The 23,670-nt window shown below is 45.5% G+C and overlaps 1 protein-coding gene across 1 annotated transcript; it reads left to right on the top strand.

Annotated features, from left to right (window-relative positions):
* Positions 1 to 5,198: 5,198 nt before the first annotated feature.
* THBS1 (thrombospondin 1) lies at positions 5,199 to 21,668 on the top strand. The gene is made up of 22 exons (XM_082618572.1): positions 5,199 to 5,377; positions 5,935 to 6,030; positions 6,308 to 6,867; positions 7,778 to 7,853; positions 8,143 to 8,342; positions 8,456 to 8,578; positions 9,627 to 9,720; positions 11,173 to 11,346; positions 11,657 to 11,833; positions 12,137 to 12,310; positions 12,550 to 12,677; positions 12,784 to 12,936; positions 13,382 to 13,600; positions 14,116 to 14,223; positions 14,770 to 14,929; positions 15,073 to 15,191; positions 16,798 to 17,032; positions 17,222 to 17,449; positions 17,618 to 17,889; positions 18,295 to 18,392; positions 18,496 to 18,635; positions 19,554 to 21,668. The coding sequence occupies exons 2-22, from the start codon at positions 5,964 to 5,966 to the stop codon at positions 19,559 to 19,561; spliced, it is 3,513 nt and encodes a 1,170-aa protein (XP_082474698.1). The 5' UTR covers positions 5,199 to 5,377; positions 5,935 to 5,963; the 3' UTR covers positions 19,562 to 21,668.
* The last annotated feature ends 2,002 nt before the right edge of the window (positions 21,669 to 23,670 follow it).

Raw genomic sequence — 23,670 nt, 5'->3', positions numbered from 1 at the left:
TTATTTGCAAGTCGGCCTTTGGATGCATGGTCTTCTTGCAGGGTGACAAACACTGAAAAGAAAAAGTTTCCACGATGAAACCCAGACCAGCCCATATTTACTGATACCCCAGAAGGGGCATCAAGAAGATAATGCATAAAAGTTGAATAGAGAATAAAGTCTGAGGATCTAATGGATAACATGGTGACTAGAGTTGATAGCACCCTATTGTGTAACTAAAATTTGCTAAGAGAGTAGAACTTAAGTGTTCTCACACACACACGAAAAAGGTAGCTATGTGAGGTGAGGGATGTGTTCATTAACTCAACGAGGGTAATCCTTTCACAATGTACATGTATCTCGTATCATCATGCAGCCTACTTTAAATATTTTACAATTTTGTCAATTACACCTCAACAAAACTGGAAAAAAAAGTTGAATAGAGAGAAGAGTATGAAAGGGGAGTCAGAGAGGCTGCTCTCAAACACAGGGCTTTCCATCTCCACCCTGGGTAACCCTGCAACCCTCACCCAGAGCACTAACAGGCCTTTTATCAAAGACGGCATTGGAGGTTTCTCACTATTACAAGTTAAGAGGCTGTCCTAGGCTTCCCTGGTGGCGCTGTGGTTGAGAGTCCGCCTGCCGATGCAGGGGACGTGGGTTCGTGCCCTGGTCCGGGAAGATCCCACATGCCGCGGAACGGCTGGGCCCGTGAGCCATGGCCGCTGAGCCTGCGCATCCGGAGCCTGTGCTCCGCAACAGGAGAGGCCACAACAGTGAGAGCCCTGCGTACCGCAAAAAAAAACAAACAAACAAACAAAAAAAAGAGGCTGTCCTCTGTGTCCTCACTTTCCTTTCTTGCTGATCTTCCCCACTTCCATCTCTAGAATCAGGTCAAAACCTCACCATCTCCTTTGTCCGTCTTCTCACCCCATAGCCTCAATTTCCCAGCAGATCAATTTCCCAACTCCTTCATTCCAGATAAGCTTATTCTGGATACTCTTTCCTTGTGAACCCGCTGGACTATACCTCACAGTTCCCCAAAGAAGGGATGCAAAGACACAATAACACCAGAAGTAACACTCTGTCTCTCTCCAGTCAGCCATGAGTCATGTTTGGGACTAGATTGGCCTGCTGGCAAAGGGACAGGAAGAGAGAGAACACTGCAGCTTTTCTGGAAAGCACCTTAATAGTATACGTGAAGAGTCTTTAAAACATTTTTATCCTATGACCTGTTCTTATTTCTCTTACCCTAAAAAATTCAGAAGAGGTTCAAGCAAAATGTGTGTGAAAAGACCAAGCAGAGGGAATTTAAAAGCTGCATAAGTTATGACGTTTGTGGCTCTAAGTAACGAAAAACAACAAACTGGCTTAACTAATAAGCACATATCCAGAGAAATTTGGAGGTACATGGCCTTTAAGGTTGGCAGATTAAGCAACTCAAAAATGTGCTCTGACTTACAGGTTCTGTCCAAGTCTCTGCCCCTCCTCCTCCAGCGCTGGTCTCACATTGTCTAGCTCCCCTAGTAGCCAACAGCACGCAACAGCGCTTATCAGCATTCTCGTTCACATCCAAATGGAGATGGAGAAAACCTGATTTCACGTGGCTCTTTCTTCAGAGGAAGAACTGGTTCCAGAAGCCTTCAGCAAAACTCTCATTAGCCAGAACTGGGTCTCATGCTAATTCCCAAATCAATCACAGGCTGGGAAGGGGAGATGGGGGCGGGGAACATAATTACCCTTAAAGCAATAGTCCTACCCCTTTCCCACTGAGATGGATTCTCCAAGGGTCTTGCTTCAATTCTGTGGGGGAAGGGTACAATGTTCAGGGGTCCATCACCCCAGGAGCTCAGGAATAACTGCAGGAAATGCTGGAGAGTCAGGTAGCTGGTGAGCGCTCAGTCCTTCTGGGCCATACATTGACTTGAGTATAAAGGAATTTGGAAATTCAAATAATAGAGCTTTTCCCAAGCCCAAACCTTTGGATATTTACATTCTAGTCCTTACACATAAGAAAATAAGAGTGATTTTGAAAAACTAGATAATAAAGAAGGGAGGGTGATGAGTAATGTGGTAGAGAGAATGCGTATTTCCAAATATCACAGAAAGAAGAAACAAGACACCTTAAAGCCGCTGGAGAGCATCTCGTGAAGGAGGGGGGAGCTTGAGTTGGTGTTTGATTGAAGGATTAGAAAAATCTGTTGGTAACTTCCCTCTGGCTCTGACCATCGAGGCAGCTGAAGTAAAACAACTTTGAACCATGATCTAGGAAAAATATTCAGAGGGAATGAATTTCTGCTGTCTTCATTTTAGAGATGATGTTATTTTGGTCTATTGTAGAATACAACAGTACTTGGTTGCTGTTCACTTCTAGGAAATTACTAAGAAAAATGCTGAACATTTCCAGCATTTTAAAAAAATTCCTACACAAAATACAAGCCCACCTTGCTTCTCTTTGCTAGATAAACAAAATTTTTTTCTCAATTATCTTACTCTCCTTAGTCACATGCAATTTATAAACTAGCTATTACTGACTGTCCTTTCTTCCTATGTACTGACAGTGTTTTTAGGTCAATCTCACATGCAGTTAGGGGGAATCTGGAAAAAGGAAATCCTATATAGCAAAATGCCATATACCTTACAATTTTATTTTAAATACTTAATCCTCAAGGATGGCAATTTAGCAAAGAGAGAACCAGACCCTCTCCCTGGAAGGCCATCCTTTGGATCCATGTCAGATTATTGGCCTGAAATCCCAGCACTTGCTGGTCAAGGATACACACACACAATAGGGACGATATCCCCTGCGTTAAAGGTATAGGTTTTCTTTCCCCTTTTCCCATCCTGCTTCTCTCCTAAAGCGTCCCAAAATTCTTTAGGTTTCTGGGGAATATTTTCAGCACACGATGACCAGCAGGATTGTGGGTGAGTTCCTATCAGCGACCCAGACACCCCTCCCACTGTGATCCTTCCTTTCCACCAGAAAAACTGGAGTACCATGGCTTGGGCAAGGCCTTTGTGTTTGAGACAAGTAACTCTTATACCTCTGTCAGCTTTCTCTGACATGAAAGCTCTTCCCTGCCACCGTACAGGTCACCTTCCCATTTGTAAGGCATATAAAAGGTTATAGATATCTTCTCCTTGTTTTGTTGAAAGAAGCCAAGTTCCAAGAAAACTCCAGAGGGATTCCTACAGTCCCTCAGTCCCGGAAGTGGCTAGCCTGAAGGGGCATTCCAGTGAGCTTCTGCTCTGTCCTTGCGGCTAAGCCTCAAGGAGATGGTCTTTTTATAAAAGGAGAGATGTATCCTGCTTTTGTGGACCACTTGTGGCCCTCGAGCCCTCCGCTCATCTGTATAAAATTAGCAAATGAGCCAAAGGAGCAGGGAGCCATCAGCTGGCCATCCTCTGAAAACTGTCCCTAAGTTTATTAGGGTATTATTAGTAGCAAGTGAAAAAAAAAAAAAAGTCACCTTTCAAGGAGCAAACAGGATGCTAGGGAAGAAGGAGAAGAAAGGGGAGGGCTGTGTATGGCTGCTGACTCTGGAATCTTCAGATCTGTTTGGATGAATCATTACCTATGACTTTCACGACAGGAATCTGATTTGACTAATCATCCAACAGAGACTTTTATTTCTGTCTTCCAGCCTGTGAAATCTGTCAGGTTCAGTTATTACTTAAGCAACAAACAAACAACTGTCTCAGGAACATACTTATCTTCTAGAGGTGCTTGCTGAGTATTGAGTAACTAGAACACACTCTGTCACCCACATGCCCCTTGACACACAAGAAAAGTGAAATTGCTGTTGGATGAATGTAAACTTGCGGGTGTTTCCAGCAGTCAGGAGTCCGGCCACATGTAAATGCTAAGGAGGGAAGTGAACCCCAGGTCTTTCCCTGGCCGGTGGCTGAGATCCTTATTTGGTGAAGCTACTACCTGCTCCCTGGGTCCCAGGGCCAGTCTGATGGTTCGGGATCACAGCAGGGGAAGTGTAGCTGCTGACGTCCCAGACCGAGGTGATGAATGGAATTCCAGGCAGCTGGAGTCATGCTGGCTTGGGACGGTGGCTTGGACACCAGACTTCCAATGACAGACATATTAAGCAGCAGCGCTCATGGCAATTTGGTGCACCCACAGAAATGTAACCCACACCTCGGTTTCGGGAGCCGAAAAATGAAAAGAACATTTAGGGAGAAAAAGAAAAAAAAAAAAAAGGAAATAAAATGATAGGCAGAGGGTAATTTATTACTCTACGGGTCTATTCTGTAAATAGTTTGAGACCCTGGAGCCAGATGGTGCTGCAAATCAACCAGGAGTCACGTTAAGAAGCACGAGTGGGCACAAAAACTGTTTTTCAAGACACAATTTCAATGTTGGCTTGAGGGAAGTGGATAAGAGTAAGTTTCCTTAACATTCCTGACTAGAAAGAAGCTGTCAGCTCGCGCCCCCTTGATCAGAATTCGCATATCGCCCCCAAGCGGCCAGCCGTGGAAGCGCCGCAGCAACTGGGAGAAGGGACTTGCCCGGGGACTCCGGGGCCGGCAGCTGCGGAAAGGATGCCCTGACGCGCCGTGGGAAGCCGAGCCCCGTAGCCGCCCTGCTGGCCGGCGCGACACCGTACTCACGTCCCTCGCGGGGCGGGGTCAGGAGGAGGACAGGCGTGGGGCGAGGGCAGGAGCGCGGCGCCAAGTGGGCCCCATGGTCCCCACCCCACCTGGATGGATGGACGAGGGTCAACAAGTACCCAAGAGGGAACTCCTTCAACAACTGATTTCCTCATGGTCCTATTTACCCCGTCGGGCCCATTTTTTCCCGTACAAACGGGCTCGTGTCCACCCTTCAGCTGTCGCGCAGGCATTCAAGGGAAAGGGTTTGCCTGAAAGCCCCCCTAAGGGTCTTGGGTGGGTGTCCAGAGCCCCGTCGGCTCGGGATGCGCACAGAGCGCACGGGGCCGCGCGGCGCCAGAGCCAAAGTGCCGAGCCCATGAGCGCCAAGGCCGCGTGGGCGGGCACCTAATTTTCTGAGAAGTTCCAGTGCTCCTCGGCCCGACCCCCCCCCCCGACCCCCTCCCCTTCTAGCTGGAAAGTTGTGCGCCAGGCAGCGGGGGGCGGAGAGAGGAACCCAGACTGCCCCCCCACTCCCGCTTCCTGCCCGGCGGCCTCCCATTGGCCAGAGGAAACCCCAGGAATGTGAGCGCCTCTTTAAAAGCGAGCGGCTCCGCCGCCTCGCTAGCCAGTGCACTCCGCCCGGCCGCCGAGCGCCCACCACGGCGAGCTCTCCCCGCGCAGCCTCCGATCCCTCGGCCTCCGGGCGTACCGCTCTGCCCGCGCTTCTCCAGCGCTCGGTCCCGACGTTGCGCCTTCGTCGCCGGCCCCGGCCGCTACACCCGTGTCCACACAGGTAAGGAGTCCCTGGGCGGCCGCCGAGGACCAGTGCTGCCCTGGCCATCCACCTGGAGCTCCCAGGCTTCAGCGCCTCAGGGACCCCGGATCTCATACTTTTCGCCTTCCCCATCCTGTCCCTCCCAGCCGCTGGGGGACTCTTCTCATGGAAGGGCTCCAGGGCCATCCTCTCCAGCCCTGGGTTTCACAAACCAACTCGCCAGGACACCCCAAGATTTTCTTCTCCTCGTCTTCCCTAAACCTTTCTATCAGTCCTCTAAAAAAGAGTTTAGACTCCCCTCGGGCCCCCAGACTCTCTCTCTTGATGCTGCTGTTTACCCTCAACTTCTTAAGCACCCCGCCCCCCGATTGTTGGTCTTGCCCCACAATCTCCTCCCCTCAACTCTCTCGTTTCCTTCCTGCTGCCCTCTCCAAAGTAAGTACTGTTGCCCCTCATTCCCTCAAACGTGGAGCCAAAGGGGGATCCCCAGGGACCCGGCCCCAAGCCCAGCCAGGTTTTGCCCACCCGCCCTGCTTGGCTGCCTCTGACCCTGGGCTCTGTGCTTCTTGCTGCAGGCTCCCTGCTGGGCACAAACAGCTCCACCATGGGGCTGGCCTGGGGACTCAGTGTCCTGTTCCTGTGGCATGTGTGCGGCTCCAACCGCATTCCAGGTGAGTCTGTATAATACCTTTTGAGGGGGGAGGGAAGAGGAGGAGGTCTGGTTACCCCAGGTGTGCCTCCCTCCCATGCACTCCTCTCCCAGCTGCTTCTCCCCTGAGCCCTGACCAAACGTCGGGATGCAGGTTCCCTGTGACCCTGGCGTTTATTCAGCTCTTTCGGTGGCTGCCAGGAGCTTTCACCCTGTCCCTCTGCCCCACACCCCAGAGCTGAGCCCCACCCCAGGCCCAGCCCAGAGAGCTCACCGTGTGTCCTGCTCTTGTCTAATAGAGTCTGGGGGAGACAACAGCGTGTTTGACATCTTTGAACTCACGGGGGCTGCCCGCAAGGGTTCTGGGCGCCGACTGGTGAAGGGTCCTGACCCTTCCAGCCCAGCTTTCCGCATCGAGGATGCCAACCTGATTCCCCCTGTGCCTGACGACAAGTTCCAAGACCTAGTGGATGCTGTGCGGGCGGAGAAAGGTTTCCTCCTCCTGGCCTCCCTGAGGCAAATGAAGAAGACCCGGGGCACGCTGCTGGCCGTGGAGCGGAAAGACCACTCCGGCCAGGTCTTCAGCATAGTCTCCAACGGCAAGGCGGGCACCCTGGACCTGAGCCTGACCGTGCAGGGGAAGCAGCATGTGGTATCGGTGGAAGAAGCACTCCTGGCGACCGGCCAGTGGAAGAGCATCACCCTGTTTGTACAGGAGGACAGGGCCCAGCTGTACATCGACTGTGAGAAGATGGAGAATGCTGAGCTGGACGCTCCCATCCAAGGCATCTTCACCAGGGACCTGGCCAGCATCGCCAGGCTCCGCATTGCCAAAGGAGGTGTCAATGACAATTTCCAGGTGAGGCCTCTTCAATTCCTGGTCCATGGGGTCGACTGAGAGGCAGCTGATCTGCCAGGAGGGCAATCACAGGAGAGGCAGGGGTTCTAGGACAGGAAATACTGCCTGTGCATTAAAGCAGCAGTTCTCACACTTCAGGGAGCATCAGAATCACCCGGAGGACTTGCTACAATGGGTACTGCTGCACCCCACCCCCAGAGTTTCAGATTCAATAGGTCTGGGATGGGGCCTGATAATTTGCATTTCTAACCAGTTCCAGGGTGAGGTTGGCGCTGGTGTTCTGGGGACCAGACTTTGAAAACCACTAAAGGAAACAAGAAATGGTTTTCCTATAATAGCCTGTTCAAAACCTTAAATAATCCTTATGCTCTTCTCAAGGAAATAACTTATTTCAAATGTGTTCCAGCAATTACAATATTGCTTGAAGTGGGTACTTTTATGAGCAGAATAAATACCACTTTGCTATTTGATTCCTCATGGGAATGTAACTGGTCTCAAAGAAAAGATTAAAATAGTGGCTATTTGCTGCTGCAGCTTCTTCCATGCTTAAACGTCTAGATCTTTGTATCTGTGGCTTTGAAACTCCCACATTTAACTCTTTGACACTGGAGAGTGTCATTATATCCTCCGGTCTCAGTATCAGATTCCATTTCCTGTGTCTCCAAGTAGGCTGATAACTGAATTCTTTGTAAAACACTGAAGACTTGGCACCAGACACAGTTAAGATTTTTGAAGTTGTTTGGCAGTTCATGTTGGTGTGTTATTTTGACATGATGATCTTAAAAGGGAGTTCTTTGAAACGTCTAGAACATCTATTGTGTGCTTTTCCTAGCATAAACACTCTCCCCCACTGACCCCTGCCCCCCACCCCACCAAGCGTCTACAAATAATGTGTGTCCTCTGCCCACAGGGTGTGCTGCAGAATGTGAGATTTGTCTTTGGAACCACACCAGAAGACATCCTCAGGAACAAAGGCTGCTCCAGCTGTAAGTATCCTTCTATTTTTAGGGCATATAGGGAAACTGGGGCAATTCCACCCAAAACAAGTTGAGAAACGTATGCAATGGTGGTTGTGCATAAATTACCCCGGGGAACATAATTAAGAGGTATATAAAGGTGACCTCCAACAGCACACACATGCATCCCATCCTCCTGCATCCCTCACCCAAAATGAAATGTCTTTTACAGCTAGGAACCCTGGGGACTGGCAGGTGAGATCTTCTGCTTGAAGATCCTCTATAACTTTCCCCATTGTGTTCCTCTGTTCCTTGGCAGCTACCAGTGTCCTTCTCACCCTTGACAACAATGTGGTGAATGGTTCCAGCCCTGCCATCCGCACCAACTACATTGGCCACAAGACAAAGGATCTGCAAGCCATGTGTGGCATCTCCTGTGACGAGCTATCCAACATGGTCCTGGAGCTCAGGGGCCTGCGCACCATCGTGACCACCCTGCAGGACAGCATCCGCAAAGTGGTCAGTGGCCTCCGCCCCCCACCCGCTAGCACGAGCCCTCCAACGTGTACCACCGATGATGCTGAGGGACTGAAAGTGAGGCTGGACGCTAATGACCTTTCTCCCCCTTTTAGACTGAAGAGAACAAAGAGCTGGTCAATGAGCTGAGGAGGCCCCCGCTCTGCTACCACAATGGAGTCCAGTACAGGAATGGCGAGGAATGGACGGTGGACAGCTGCACTGAGTGTCGCTGCCAGGTAAGGGGCTCGAGAGACTGAAATACGAATAGATGGTGCATCTGAAGCCACAATCTCTGGGGAAAGATCCAGATAGCCACACAGGCCCTTTTTATGTTCCATGGCCTGATAACCCAAGTGGTGTCTTCTTCTTAAGATGCAGTTATGACATCTATAAAATCTTTAAATGCCCAAGAGTTTTCGAAGTCTTAATAATACCCCAGGCTAAGTATCTAAAAGAACATATCTACTTAAACATCTCAGTAACTTACCTGCTTTAGTTCAAGGGCTAAGTGTTGAATGTCAGGTAAGTAAAACCTAGTTGAACTTTCTTCCCCACAACCCTAATTCGTATTCAGCTGTGACACGGAGATTCTTTTCATACAGTACTGATTGCTGTTCAAATCACTTAGCCCAACATGTTAGGACAGAGCTGTCCACTTAGCTCAGGTGGCACTGCCTGCAGTGTGTATGTCCTTCTGGATCCCCCCGCCCACCCTGCAACGCCAGGGGCAGGGGAGTGACAGGGGTTTATCTGACTCATTGAGCAAAGTCAAGCTGAAATACAAATCACGGATTGCTGGATTTGGGAGTCAAATTTACTAAATTCCCATTCTTGTCCAATAGAATATAAAGCCAGATCTATACATGAGAAAATACGATGCTCATTGATCTTCTTTTCCCCATAAAGATATAATTTAAAACTTTTAAAGTCCTGGCTGAGTTTCATGAGTTTGATTTTTAGATGCAGAGTAATAGATCTGACCCATGACATTCAGTGGTTCCCGCTGGAGAAACTCTTCACGCTGTCCTTTGCATGAGAAAGTGACTAAGTGGCAACTAAGAAAGCTCTCTCCAAGGGGTGGAGTGACCAGTAACTAGCACCAGAACTGTCTCTACAGTACTGGTGGCTGCCAACAGGACAGAGGCAGATCTTCTATTAAAATCATTCCACTAGAGCATTTACAGCCCTGACCACGTTTCAACCTGTACTGGAAATGTTTCAATATGTAAACTTCGGCTTGCAAGATGCCTAGTAAACCATTTCTCCCTCACTCTTGCCCTGCAGAACTCAGTTACCATCTGCAAAAAAGTGTCCTGCCCTATCATGCCCTGCTCCAATGCCACAGTTCCTGATGGAGAATGCTGCCCGCGGTGTTGGCGTAAGTTCTTAAAACTGCATAATCATGCTTCAGCGACTGGATCAACTGTACACAGTGCTTGAACCCCACCCCCATCTCCATCAGATGTTTTTCATTGAGTTTCTTGCTGTGACATCTGGTTAACTGATGGCTTGTCTGCTGCAGAGAGCCAAAAGTGCCATTATGACTAAACTTGATTACCCCCTGGATCATAGTACAGGCACTAATCTTGGTATAGCTTATTGAGAACGATTCTATGCTTTGAGGAAAGAAGAGAGGAATCGGTAGCAGTGATAGCTCAAAGTTGACTGCTTTTAGAATTTGACCTTATGGCCTAGAGTCAAGAAAAATCTGCTCACCAGAGAAATGGATGGCTTTGGTGCGAGCATTGGACTTAATTGGGCCTGAAAGTTCTACCCATTTTGTATACAGACATAAGAGACCTAAGGCAAAACAGCAGTTTGAGTGTCAGGGCCATAAAAGAAATAGGGCACTGTGTTGTTTCATGGTACCCAATCCCTGGCTTTTGTTGCCAGTATGAATTAATCACTTTGCTGAGACAATATAGTAGGTACAAGTCATTAAAATGATTCATCACAACTAAGATAAATCAGACGGGAAAGTAGCACTCACCCTCCACACCCACACCTCCCACACCCCCTGCACCTGCACACACTGATCACGACTCAGAATAACCAGTCCCCTCCAGAGATGTTAGTGATAGCAGCATTGTCATAATCATTTGTATGTCACTTTCTGTTCGGCATTCACTTCAGGTGTGGGTTAAAGGGAACAAAGCCAGCTGGGGGCTGGCGGAGCTCTGAACTTGAATCAGGGATTGCTAGGAAAGCTTCCAGCTGATGGCAAGAGAAAACAAGTTGTCTGTCTAGTGTCAGATACAGCTAGACGTGACTGTAGTCATCGTGCCTGGGCAGATGATAAACAAATGCACTTTCCTCTTGAGAAAATGTGCAGAAAAGGTCCCAAATGCTAGGGTGAGAGAAGCAACATACTGACTAACCTCATGACCGAGCTGGAGCCACAGCCAACAGCGACTCCGCTGCCTTCAAGTTCATCTGCCAAACACATGGTCTCTGGCTCCCCTGAAAGGCAGAAGTGACTCCTATAAGTTGCCTAAAACTCAAGTATTTTTGGAAGCCTGGGACTGGAACTGCCTACTGAAATATCTTAAGTCAGAAAAGGGAAACTCATTTGAAACGCAGACAGGAGGAGAGAGGGAGTGATGAACAGGAACACACACTGGGAAAAGGCTCAGCTGTACCAGCCCAGGCAAAGCGTGCAACCACTCGAGGCTGTGCACAGAATGACCTGGCATAAACCCCTTGGCCACTGGCCTAACAACTACATTGCTTGTCACCCTCTAGCAGGGGAAGAAGAAAGTCCTGAGCAGAGCAGTCTAAAGAATAGCTTGTTTTAATGATTGCACGCTAAATGCGCCCATGTCCTCTGCAGCCAGCGATTCTGCGGACGATGGCTGGTCCCCATGGTCTGAGTGGACCTCTTGCTCTGTGACGTGTGGCAACGGAATCCAGCAGCGCGGCCGCTCCTGCGACAGCCTCAACAACAGATGCGAGGGCTCCTCCGTGCAGACACGGACCTGCCACATTCAGGAGTGTGACAAGAGATGTAAGTATCTTGGCCGCTTGGGGATGTGGAGAACTGACGTGTCCTTGTCGTCACCAACAGCAGCTCCATAACACAGAGGTTAAGAGCACAGGTTCTAGCCTCTGGATCTAATCCCAAGTCTCCCCCTTATCTGTGTACCCTTGAGCACAACTTACCCTCTCTGAGGCTCTTTCCTCATCTGCAATTCGGGGGTAAGAACAGTTCTTGATAGGGCTAGTTTGAAGATTTTGTTTAGATAATGCATTTAAAGGCACGAGCACAGAGCTTGGCTCATGGGAAGCTCCGTATAACCATCTGGTTTGTCCTTTAGTTAAACAGGATGGCGGCTGGAGCCACTGGTCCCCGTGGTCGTCTTGTTCTGTAACGTGTGGAGACGGTGTGATCACAAGAATCCGGCTGTGCAACTCTCCCAGCCCCCAGATGAATGGGAAGCCATGTGAGGGCGAAGCTCGGGAGACCAAAGCCTGCCAGAAAGATGCCTGCCCCAGTAAGTGCATGCATCACCCGGCAGCAGCTCTGCCCAGCTGGCTGCCGGGCATCTGCAGCTTCCAGCTCGGTGGGTCATGGACAGGGAAAGGTTCCTTCCTAGAGAAACAAATAGAAGCACAGTCCTGCACAGCGCAGCAGCTTCTTTTAATGGAAAACAGAAAGAACAATTTCAGACTTACCCTCTTCCAGAACATTCTTTCCATGTGTCAGAGTATCATGAACAAACTCAGGAGAGTCTCCTGTGAAGGTAAGGCGTTTGAAAATCGGCCTTAACTTTGGCCTGTGGTTCATTTTCTTACAGTCAATGGAGGCTGGGGACCTTGGTCGCCATGGGACATCTGTTCTGTCACCTGTGGAGGAGGGGTACAGAAACGTAGTCGGCTCTGCAACAACCCCACACCCCAGTTTGGAGGCAAGGACTGCATTGGTGATGTGACAGAAAACCAGATCTGCAACAAGCAGGACTGTCCCATCGGTAAGCCATGCAGCCCAGGACAAAACCACTGAATGCCATGGTCAGCATTCACAGGGGTTCGGCTTTGAATGGTCCTGAGTGATTTGATTACTCTAAAATGCCAGATGGACAGCATAATCTCAACAAGCTATCAGTTGTTTAGACCCTACAATATTTTACACCCTACAATATTTTACATTAAGTGTCTAGAATGGCAGTTACTGGGCAGCAACCCACCATTTGCCTGTCTCTCATCTCAGATGGATGCCTGTCCAATCCCTGCTTTGCTGACGTCAAGTGTACCAGCTACCCTGATGGCAGCTGGAAGTGTGGTGCTTGTCCCCCAGGCTACAGCGGAAATGGCATCCGGTGCAAAGATGTTGATGAGGTGAGAAGCTGGGAGTTACCAGACCTAGGAAAGCAGCTCACCTGTCCTAGTCATTTCCTTTGGCAGTGTTCTCTAAACACGAAGCAAACTGCTATTTCTTCCATAGTGCAAAGAAGTCCCTGATGCCTGCTTCAACCACAACGGAGAGCACAGGTGTGAGAACACAGACCCCGGCTACAACTGCCTGCCCTGCCCGCCACGCTTCTCTGGCTCACAGCCCTTCGGCCGGGGCGTGGAACATGCCACCACCAACAAACAGGTAGAGCAGAGGGGACTAGTAGACGGGAGTGAAGGAGGGGTGTCCTTGAGCGAAAGAGCCACAAAAGGGGGGAACGTCATCTTATACCCTTCACAAAAAACAGGGAAGGGGGTGAGTGGACAACCTAGCCCTTAGAAATGGGACTAGAAAATCCACTGTACCTCCAGCAAGGAAAACAGGTCCATCACATCTGACAATGCTGCTCTGGAACAAATTGTGAGTGGATGGACTTCTAAGTGCCTAGGTGCTGAGCAATTTCAAGGAAAACGCACAAAAAGCCATGTTAGCCTGTAACCTGGACATACCCAGGGGAGGATGGGGAGGACCCACACTCTTCCCATGGAGTTCTGTCTGTTCAGAGACAATGGGGATCTGGGTTCTTGGTTCTGTGGTGTCTGGGGACTCTCGAAGGCTTTGCCTTAATGTCAGGATGTTGTACCCTCAGGTGTGCAAGCCCCGCAACCCCTGCACGGACGGCACACACGACTGCAACAAGAATGCCAAGTGCAACTACCTGAGCCACTACAGTGACCCCATGTACCGCTGCGAGTGCAAGCCCGGCTACGCCGGCAATGGCATCATCTGTGGGGAGGACACAGACCTGGACGGCTGGCCCAACGAGGACCTGGTGTGCGTGGCCAATGCAACCTACCACTGCAAAAAGGTAGCCCCCCCTTTCCTCGCCCACCTCCAGAAAGCCCTTATCAAGGGAATAGGCTGAGGAATTTTAAATGCTTAAAAGTCTGAAAATGAAACTGAAAGATTAAATCATCCAAAGGCAGAGCAGCCCTAATTCTTATTAATATTAAATCACTTAGTGCCAAGAACATGAATGGGCAGCAGGCCCTGTGGGCAGCTGTGTTCCACAGTCGATTATGTTGTCAAAAAAATGTTCACTTCTCTACCAAATACCAGCAGAGCATGGCTGTGTTCCCAGTGTGTAAAAAGTCTATATGTGTGTGTGTATATGTGTGTGTGTGTGTGTGTGTGTGTGTGTGTGTGTGTGTATATATATATATATATCCCCCAAGAAAAGGGTTTTTTTTGTCTTCCCATTAAAAATACATGCTGTCACAGAGCAGCATTCAGTTCTATCTACAGTGTCTGCGTGCACTCTCTGATGCCTCAGCTAAGCAAAAGGCATGCAAACTGCAGCTGTAATGTGTCTTCTCTTTCCAGGATAATTGCCCCAACCTTCCCAACTCAGGGCAGGAAGACTATGACAAGGACGGAATCGGCGATGCCTGTGACGATGATGATGACAATGATAAAATTCCAGATGACAGGGTAAAAAACGTTTTCCGCTCCTCTTTCAGCTTTTGTATTCAGCAACAGCCTGTAACACCTTAAGATTCAATGAAATTACTGATATCTAGGATCATCAGAAGTTATCTGTTGTGTTTCAGTAGTTTGAGGACATAGATGTTGCCAAGAGAATTTTTAAATGAGGGTTTTGTTTTTCATCACAACCTTCCCCTCCCCCAGTTGGAGCAAGAGGTTACAATATGTGAACAAATGACACTTTGCTCCCCAGATTGGTTTCAAATGTCTCCTCTAAGTCACATTAAGATTTTCTTTGAGCGCACTGAGAGCAGTGATGTTGAGTTTCTATTTACATCTCACTGACTCGTAACCAACAGGAATTCATTTTTCATTCATTATGTCCTGGCTTTTAACTTTTGCAGTGACCATTTTACAGAGGATTCAATTAGTATATCCACTAAATAGAAAATAATTGTTGCAGGTTTTCACAGTTTTATAAATATTCTGCATGTGGTTTGAGGCTGGCTTCATGGACCGTGTTGTAAAATGCTCTGCTTCTTCTCTTTGCAGGACAACTGTCCGTTCCATTACAACCCAGCCCAGTATGACTACGACAGAGACGACGTGGGAGACCGCTGTGACAACTGTCCCTACAACCACAACCCAGACCAGGCTGACACGGACAACAATGGGGAAGGAGACGCCTGCGCAGCAGACATTGATGGGGATGGTAAGGCACTCCCTGACCCCAGCGGGCCCGAGTGTCTCTCACTTGGCTCTCAACCTTGAGCGGCCCTGGCTGTTAGTGTGCGATTTGGTTGAAACAGCTGAGGCTGGAGATTCCAGCTCTTACCTGTCCCCTGTTCTCTGCAGGTATCCTCAATGAACGGGACAACTGCCAGTATGTCTACAATGTGGACCAGAGAGACACTGACATGGATGGGGTTGGAGATCAGTGTGACAACTGCCCCCTGGAACACAATCCAGATCAGGTCGGTGGATTCCTTTCAGAATCTTTCAGTAAAGTGTTAGAATATCCCTTTCTAGGCCTCTAAAAACTAGAGGAGTTAAATAGAGTTCAAACACTTCCATTACCATGGCTCTCAGTGCTCTCATAGCCAATTGTAATATTTTCATGTGAGCAGTTTGCCTGACGTGAGTTCCTCGCAGAGTCTCATAAGTCTTTAGTGTGACAGTCTTGTAATGTCAATCCTGTCCTCTACAAGAAGGCCCACGTGACTTGCTCAGTGGGATCTACCATTGTTAAGATAAATTATACAAAGCAGAAATCTGTGACTGATGACTCTACGGGAATATTAATCATATTTGAAACTAAGAGATGGAAGAAAATATCCCTAAGCACAATACACAACCATTTTCATGGCTAATGATATAAACTGGCTGCAAGAAATTCAAACTAAAAATAATTCCCCAAAACTGGAGAAATCCCTGTTTCTTTGTCATTCTTCAAGTGTTTGGCATTGCAAGCAGATAATCCTCCGTAGCACTGCTAGGGAGTGCTGCAAATAGACATCAGCCAGCACAAGTTCCTTTTCTTGTTTCTTTTCTTGTGTAACTGCTCATCATTATTTTCTAGCTGTGAAAGTTAAGGCATTGTTCTGAAAACACAGAAACCAGCTTTTGAAAAATGGGAATATTTTTAAAAGATTCAAGAAATGAGAAGCCCAGCTGAGCTCCTAATGTTTGTTCATTTGAGCTCCTCTAAAACAGAAAGCAACAGGATGAACCTCTTTGGGGCCATAATGGGAAAGCATGAATGATCTGGGATAGCTTTCCTGATCAAATGGCATTGAGGGTCATCTATTTTGAGTTTGGATCTTACTATAAATTAAACCTCAATGCCGTTTAACCTCCCTGGATGAGTTTTTGGTTCTTCAGATAATAATAAAGTTTATAACAATTAATGAATCATGTAAAAATCTTAATGGCAAAGAGCATAAATACTGGCAAGAAAAATTTCAACTTGTGTATAAATAATCCCTAAGCATCCCATATACACTGAATAATGTAAAAAAGTACTCTGAGAAATACAGTTTTGAAAAAATTTAGAATTCTGACTACCTGAACCAACAGCTGACAACCATTATGGACTAGAGATATAAAACCAAATACCTAAAAAAGAAGAAAATAATTGATCCCACCGTATGGATTACCAAGTATGTATAAAAAGCAGTGCCATGTTGCCATGATTTAATGACCTACAGTAGACGTTGACGTGTCAACAATTTCCTAATTGAAAACTTAAATGGAAAATAACAAATTGTACTCAAATAATTTCATTTATCATTAAAATATAAGCAGTTAACATGGCATTCCATCCTTGGGGATTAGATAATGCTTTCTAATTTTATTTAGACAGTTTTCTATAAAAAAACAAATATCCCTATTAAAACTGTCATATGAAAACAAGGGTCAAGAAGAAAAACATTTAAAATCTGTTAATATACCTAGCTTTTGGAAGTGGCATATAGACTTCAAACCTCACTGGCCGAATCAAACACCGGAGAATCTTCCATAAGTTCTCTTTAGCATCAATGATTCATACTCCAATTGACCCTCTGTTTCTGTCTCTTTCAGCTCGACTCTGACTCAGACCGCATTGGAGATACCTGTGACAACAATCAGGACATTGATGAAGACGGCCACCAGAACAACCTGGACAACTGTCCCTACGTGCCCAACGCCAACCAGGCCGACCATGACAAGGATGGCAAGGGCGATGCCTGCGACCATGACGATGACAATGACGGCATTCCTGATGACAGGGATAACTGCAGGCTCGTGCCCAATCCTGACCAGAAGGATTCTGATGGTGAGTCACTGGGGCCACTTTTAAAGAGAGTCACTGAAACCATGGCTGTCTGGATTCAGGAAATAAAAACAAAGCTGAATGCATTTAAGGATGAAAAGACCAAATGTCAGCTTTGAGAAGACACTGAATTTCTGGCACCAGTCACGGTTATTTCAGAATTTCACTAAACTCTTGCCTTTTTGGCCTCAGGTGATGGTCGAGGTGATGCTTGCAAAGATGATTTTGACCAGGACAATGTGCCAGACATCGATGACATCTGTCCCGAAAACGTTGATATCAGTGAGACCGATTTCCGCCGATTCCAGATGATTCCTCTAGATCCCAAAGGGACATCCCAAAATGACCCTAACTGGGTTGTACGCCATCAGGGTAAAGAACTCGTCCAGACTGTCAACTGTGATCCTGGACTTGCTGTAGGTGAGTAGTGAGTTCTTCTAACGAAAGGCCAATGCATAGAGGAGAAAGAAGCAAATATAAAAGCTGGCAGTTGTGTGTGTCCCCATGGGTGCTAAAAATGCCTAGGAATGTAACAGAGAACCTCCTGAAGGCTGCGGGTTTTAACCTGGGTCTCGCCTCCTCTTCCAGGTTATGATGAGTTTAACGCTGTGGACTTCAGTGGCACCTTCTTCATCAACACCGAAAGGGATGATGACTATGCCGGATTTGTCTTTGGCTACCAGTCTAGCAGCCGCTTCTACGTTGTGATGTGGAAGCAAGTCACTCAGTCATACTGGGACACCAACCCCACAAGGGCTCAGGGATACTCCGGCCTTTCTGTGAAGGTCGTGAACTCCACCACGGGGCCTGGCGAGCACCTGCGGAATGCCCTGTGGCACACAGGAAACACCCCTGGCCAGGTGAGAACAACACCCTGCAGAAGGGGGAGAGGTGCTAGACCAGCACAAGGGATGCTGTGCTTTGGCCAAGCCTCCCAACAGGGAATCTTAGATATCACGTTCCCCGCTCACCAACTGCAGCGTTAAGTTCTGCTTTGAAAAAACATCCTAGGGTCTGAGAGGGGAGCCCACTTCAAATCCAAAGGCAGTTTTAGCCTCTTCAAACAAACAAAAATTTCTCTTCTCTCTGCTTTATATGTACATTCAAGGCTACACATCTAATGAAAAAGGCCTTCGGGAAAAAATCCTACATTGCAGCCCTCTAATTTAGGTCAACTCTGTACCTTTCAAGCACCGTTTCTCATGGAATGAAATATAAATCTCATAATGAGCCTGTTTCAACCTTTTCGTTTCCTTTTCCTCCAGGTACGCACGCTGTGGCATGACCCTCGTCACATAGGCTGGAAAGATTTCACCGCCTACAGATGGCGTCTGAGCCACAGGCCAAAGACGGGTTTCATTAGGTAAGATTGCTCTGATTAAATTTCACTTAAGTCACACTGACAGGAGAGAAGGAGAGGACCAAAAAGCAAGGGTGTCACTAACGCGACTTCCTTTTTCCTGCAGAGTGGTGATGTATGAAGGGAAGAAAATCATGGCCGACTCAGGACCCATCTATGACAAAACCTATGCTGGCGGTAGGCTAGGGTTGTTCGTCTTCTCTCAAGAAATGGTGTTCTTCTCTGACCTGAAATATGAATGCAGAGGTAGGAGCAAAATGACAGTGAATATACAGTTGACATCCCTAGTTCAGACCAATACCAAGAATGCCAATCATGGGAGAGGCTGATTTAAAGGCTATTTTAGAGAAAGGGTTATTTATATTTTGCTGTTGAAGGCATATGATAAAAAATGAAATAGTGCCTATGAACTGTGGCTTATGAAGTCCTGAGTCCTTGTGAACCATTTTAATTTAGCAATCTCTGTCCTCCTCATAGCCAGCACAAAGTAAACTGCAGACAAGCTCCTGTACAGTTCAGACCCCAGCAATAATACCTAAAAGTTTTTAAAATTTTACATTTCCATGTCTTGCACACCACTTAGTTTTATTCATGCCATTATGGCCCAGGTTGTCTTTCAGAACCTTTCCCTCTTGGAAAGGAAGGGAAAAGAGTATTGCCTTCATACTGGCATGTTAAATTAATTTTCACTACTAACCTTTGCTCTCTTTTTCTCCATTCTTTTTCATTTAATGGTTACTTAAGCTCTCATTGAGCCTAGCATTGGGTCTCCTACAAAACAGGTGCTTAATAAACGTTTACTGGGCCAAGCTTGGAGCCAACAAGATGAAGCACAGTAAAAATATATGGTTGCTATTCCTCAATATTTAACTTATGGTGTAATCTTTGAGTCTTAAGTTTTAAAATAAAAGTCCCTAGAGTTTTAACACTGAAAGACTTAGAAAGCACAGCACACTTTCTAGAAGGTTATGCAGTGTCAATCTCCTAGCAACCATGTTCCAACACACTAATGTGTAATTATATAAGCTGACAATCTTAAAATACGCTTTTGACATTATAAAAGTAGAGCTATGCCTAGGTTGTTAATGTATTAAGGGATATTAAGATGACAATGCCTTGATCAATTAGTTTGTTTATGTATTTGTTTGTCTATTTATTTAACAGATTCCTAATCATCAAACTGTTGATGAAAAGACTGATCATAACCATTGCTGGTATTGCACCTTCTGGAACCATGGGCTTAAGAAAAACCCCAGGATCACTCCTCCCTGCCTGCCTTTGCTCTCTGCTTGCATCAGTGTGGACTCTTAGAACATGTGACTTGCCTCAAGAAAATGCAGTTTTCCAAATCAGACTCAGCATTCAGCCTCTGAATGAGAAGAATCTTCCAAGGATATAAACAATGACTTCGGTTGGCTTTTGAAAAATCAAAAGCATCCACTTGCTTCGGTTGGAAGGTGCCTGTCCCACTCTGCTTTTGTCAGGGCAGAGGGCGATTGTGAGGCCAGCTCTGAGCAGTGGACTCCAAAGCGTTTTCAGGCGTGTGAGAGAAGGGAGGACTCGCTAGAATTGGCAAACAAAACCAGCCCTGACCTACTCCCTTGGGAATGGGGGGGGGCCGAAGCCCTAAGGGGAGGGCGCATACCCAAGAGACGATTGTATGAAGAAAACATGGAGGGACTGTTACATTTTCGGTACTAAATCATTTTCAGGGGAAAGACTGTTGATGGATTTCATGATGCTGACCCATGTTAGCTGATTGACCCACATAAATAGGCACTTAAATAGAAGCAGGGAAGGAAGGAAAAGACTGGCTTGTGGACTTCCTCCCGGATTTCCACCCCTTACACATCACCTGTAGCAACCAGAACAGGGAGTCAGAACTAAACCAGCACAAGGCAGTGCTGGCTGCCACGGCCTGGTTATATTGAAATTGTCAGTTGTATTCCAGATGTAGCTTGTGCAGATGTAGCAGGGAAATAAGAAAACCTACCATCTCAGTGAGCACTGGGCTACCTCCCAAGGGAAAGGTAGCCGTGCTTGTATTTTATGGTTAGAAAGGCACAAAATTATCAACTAAGACATTCCTTTTCTCTCTTTTTTCCTGAATATCATGGAGTTTTCCAATTTTTCTCTTTTGGACTGTAGTTTGGTGTTTGGTTTTTTTTGGTTTTTTTTTTTTTACAAACATTTTACAATGTAAAATATTTATTTTTTACTTATTCTGGAGGATCTGTCTGAAAGACTATTCATGGAACAGGAAGAAGCATAAGCATATCATCTTTGCTACAAGTCTTCATGACTGTAAGATTGTAAATACAGATTATTTATTAACTCTGTTCTACCTGGAATCTAGGTTTCATATGGAAAGTGTTTGAGAGCTGGTAGTTGAGATTGATCAGCAAAACTTTCATAGGAATGGCACAAGGAAATCAGCACAGCAAGCTGCTCTTCGTTTTGTGCTTAGACTGAATGATTTGGGATTCTTCTTTTTTCCTTTATTTTTTCAGGTGGAATTATTTGGTTGTCCATTTGCAAGTGTTTTTAGTTTGCAAAGAAAGCCAGGAGGGCTTTAATACTGTTTTGCTCCATCCCTTGTGCCTATTTCCAGGGAGATGAAAAGCATCTACATTTATTATTTTTGCCTTTTTCCAAAAGAAAAAAATGACAAAGGTGAAACTTGTATACAAATATTACCTCATTTGTTGTGTGACTGAGTAAAGAATTTTTGGATCAAGCAGAAAAGAGTTTAAGTGTCTAACAAACTTAAAGCTACTGTAGTACCTAAAAAAAAAAAAAAAAAAAGTCAATGTTGTACATAGTATAAAAATTCTTCACAGAAAAGTATTCCCAATAAGGAAATAGAATTGAAATGTTAAATACATTTTCTGAAAGTTGTGTTTTTCTATCATCTTGTATACCATTGCTTTATTTTTATAAATTATTTTCTCATTGCCATTGGAATAGATATCTCAGATTGTGTAGATATGCTATTTAAATAATTTATCAGGAAATACTGCCTGTAGAGTTAGTATTTCTATTTTTATAAAATGTTTGCACACTGAATTGAAGAATTGTTCGTTTTTCTTTTTGTTTTGTTGATTTGTTTTTTGCTTGTTACCCTCTCCCTGTTTTTACTATTTGCCAATACTTTTCTAGGAATGTGCTTTTTTTGTACACATTTTTATCCATTTTACATTCTAAAGCAGTGTAAGTTGTATATTACTGTTTCTTATGTACAAGGAACAACAATAAATCATATGGAAATTTATATTTATACTTACTGTATCCATGTTTATTTGTTTTCTGGCTTTATGTTATGAGGTATGGGTAAATCCCATCCTCAAACCAATAGAGTATATACAAAAAGAAATCACAGTAAGTAACAGGAACATTCATATTTCCTATACGATTTAGGAAGACTGAGTTGCTTAGATGACATATTTGCTGGATTTGTGGAATAGAAGAACAGAACAACAAATTAACCTGTCATATTAAAAACACAGCAATGAGAAATGTCCCCTCCAAGATGTGGGACCCAAAAGGATACAAGTTCATATTTTACCAATGTCACTAAATGTCATTTATTGAATCCTTTTCAAAGTCCAGTTCTGTTTCTAAAAACAATGAAAAAGGAAAACAGGAGTGAAGCACATAGAATTCACAGCTACATCTTCTGAGCCATGAATGAGGGCACTGGGTGGGCAACACCATTGCATGTTGTGGAGAAGCTTTAGAAACGTTAATGGAGGAAGAACTGTCCTCGAAAAGTTGGGTCAAACTCTACAGGTAACACTTTTTGGAGAACAACTATACCTTTGGTCAAAAACAGATGACTACAGAGACAAGTCGAATTTGGAAAAAATCCTAAAAATATATATACATATAAAAAATCAAATTATTTTGTGAAGAGAAGGCCAATGCCTTACAATAAGCAGAACTTGAGTTTCAGGTGGGCTAACCATGAATGTAGAACACTGGCCAATTTTTAGTTTTAATAAGAACAGGTAGAATAAAAAAATTTATGAGTAGGTTAAAGGTCTCGCTTTGAGATCCATTAAAACAAAAAGGACTGGCTGAGTGAGATAGACTCTTTTTCCTTGTTGATCTCTCTCATTCCAGAAACATCTATCTAGGGTAGCATAGTCATATATAAGTATAAATTGCCAAATCATTTTATGGTATCCAGGTGACGAGTCAGGAACTAGAAGGTGTTGGTAATGGTTAAAAAATTTGGAAAACTGATTTGAAAGAAATAATTCTTTGAAACATGACATTCACTCTCAGAGCAGCTCAACATGTGAAGTCTTGGGAGATAATTCTAATTCACTTTTAAGTAACAGAACAAAAGTAACTCAAAATATCAAGATGGGACAGAAAAAAGTGTTTGGGAACAGGAGGTTTTTCCCAGGCATGCTGCATACTCACTCCAAGACTGACCTTTGTATCAGGTTGTACTAAAATACAGGATTTGTTAAAAATTAAAATTGTGCCATCGGGGTATAGCTTTTTCCTTCTATTTTATTGTCATGCATTTCAAAGAGTTGGATAGGACGGCAATAAACTTTAGGTCCTCTGGGAATTTACAATAAAGGTGATGTCAGTAATTTTCTTGAGGAGTCATAAGTAGAAAAACCTCAAATTTTAAGATCCTAAATTTATTCCTGAAATGAATTAGCTCTTGCTCTTTTATATCTTTTCTTCTCTATCTTGTTCTGGGGCAAACACTCAGGTCTAAAAGGAACCTTAAAATAAAAACTTATTTTTTTTTTTTTTTTTTTTTTTTTTTTTTTTTTGCGGTATGCGGGCCTCTCACTGCTGTGGCCTCTCCCGTCGCGGAGCACAGGCTCCGGACGCGCAGGCCCAGCGGCCATGGCTCACGGGCCCAGCCGCTCCGCGGCACATGGGATCCTCCCAGACCGGGGCACGAACCCGCATCCCCTGCATCGGCAGGCGGACTCCCAACCACTGCGCCACCAGGGAGGCCCAAAACTTATTTTTTAATAACATTTTCTTTCCCTATCAGGGCAACCTTTCTTTTTTTTTTTTTTTTTTTTTTTAATCTGGAACCTTCATGTTGAATATATTACACAAATTCAGCTTGCCAGTTCTTATTAGAGATACCTTCAGTTGACATGCTATGGAATGGTGTCACCTCTTTTAATGGTAAAATTCACTACTTAAGATCATTCTGTTTTCCTTTCCTTCTCTTAAACTCTTGTAACATAAAGGTTCACACTGCCCCAAATACCATTTGCAGGAACAGTTTATAAAGGCATAA

Source organism: Mesoplodon mirus (assembly GCF_964341445.2).
Source record: "Mesoplodon mirus genome assembly, chromosome: 4".
NCBI lineage: Eukaryota > Metazoa > Chordata > Mammalia > Artiodactyla > Ziphiidae > Mesoplodon > Mesoplodon mirus.
Note: the sequence above shows the minus strand (reverse complement) of the source record. Positions and strands in the feature narration are given on the sequence as shown.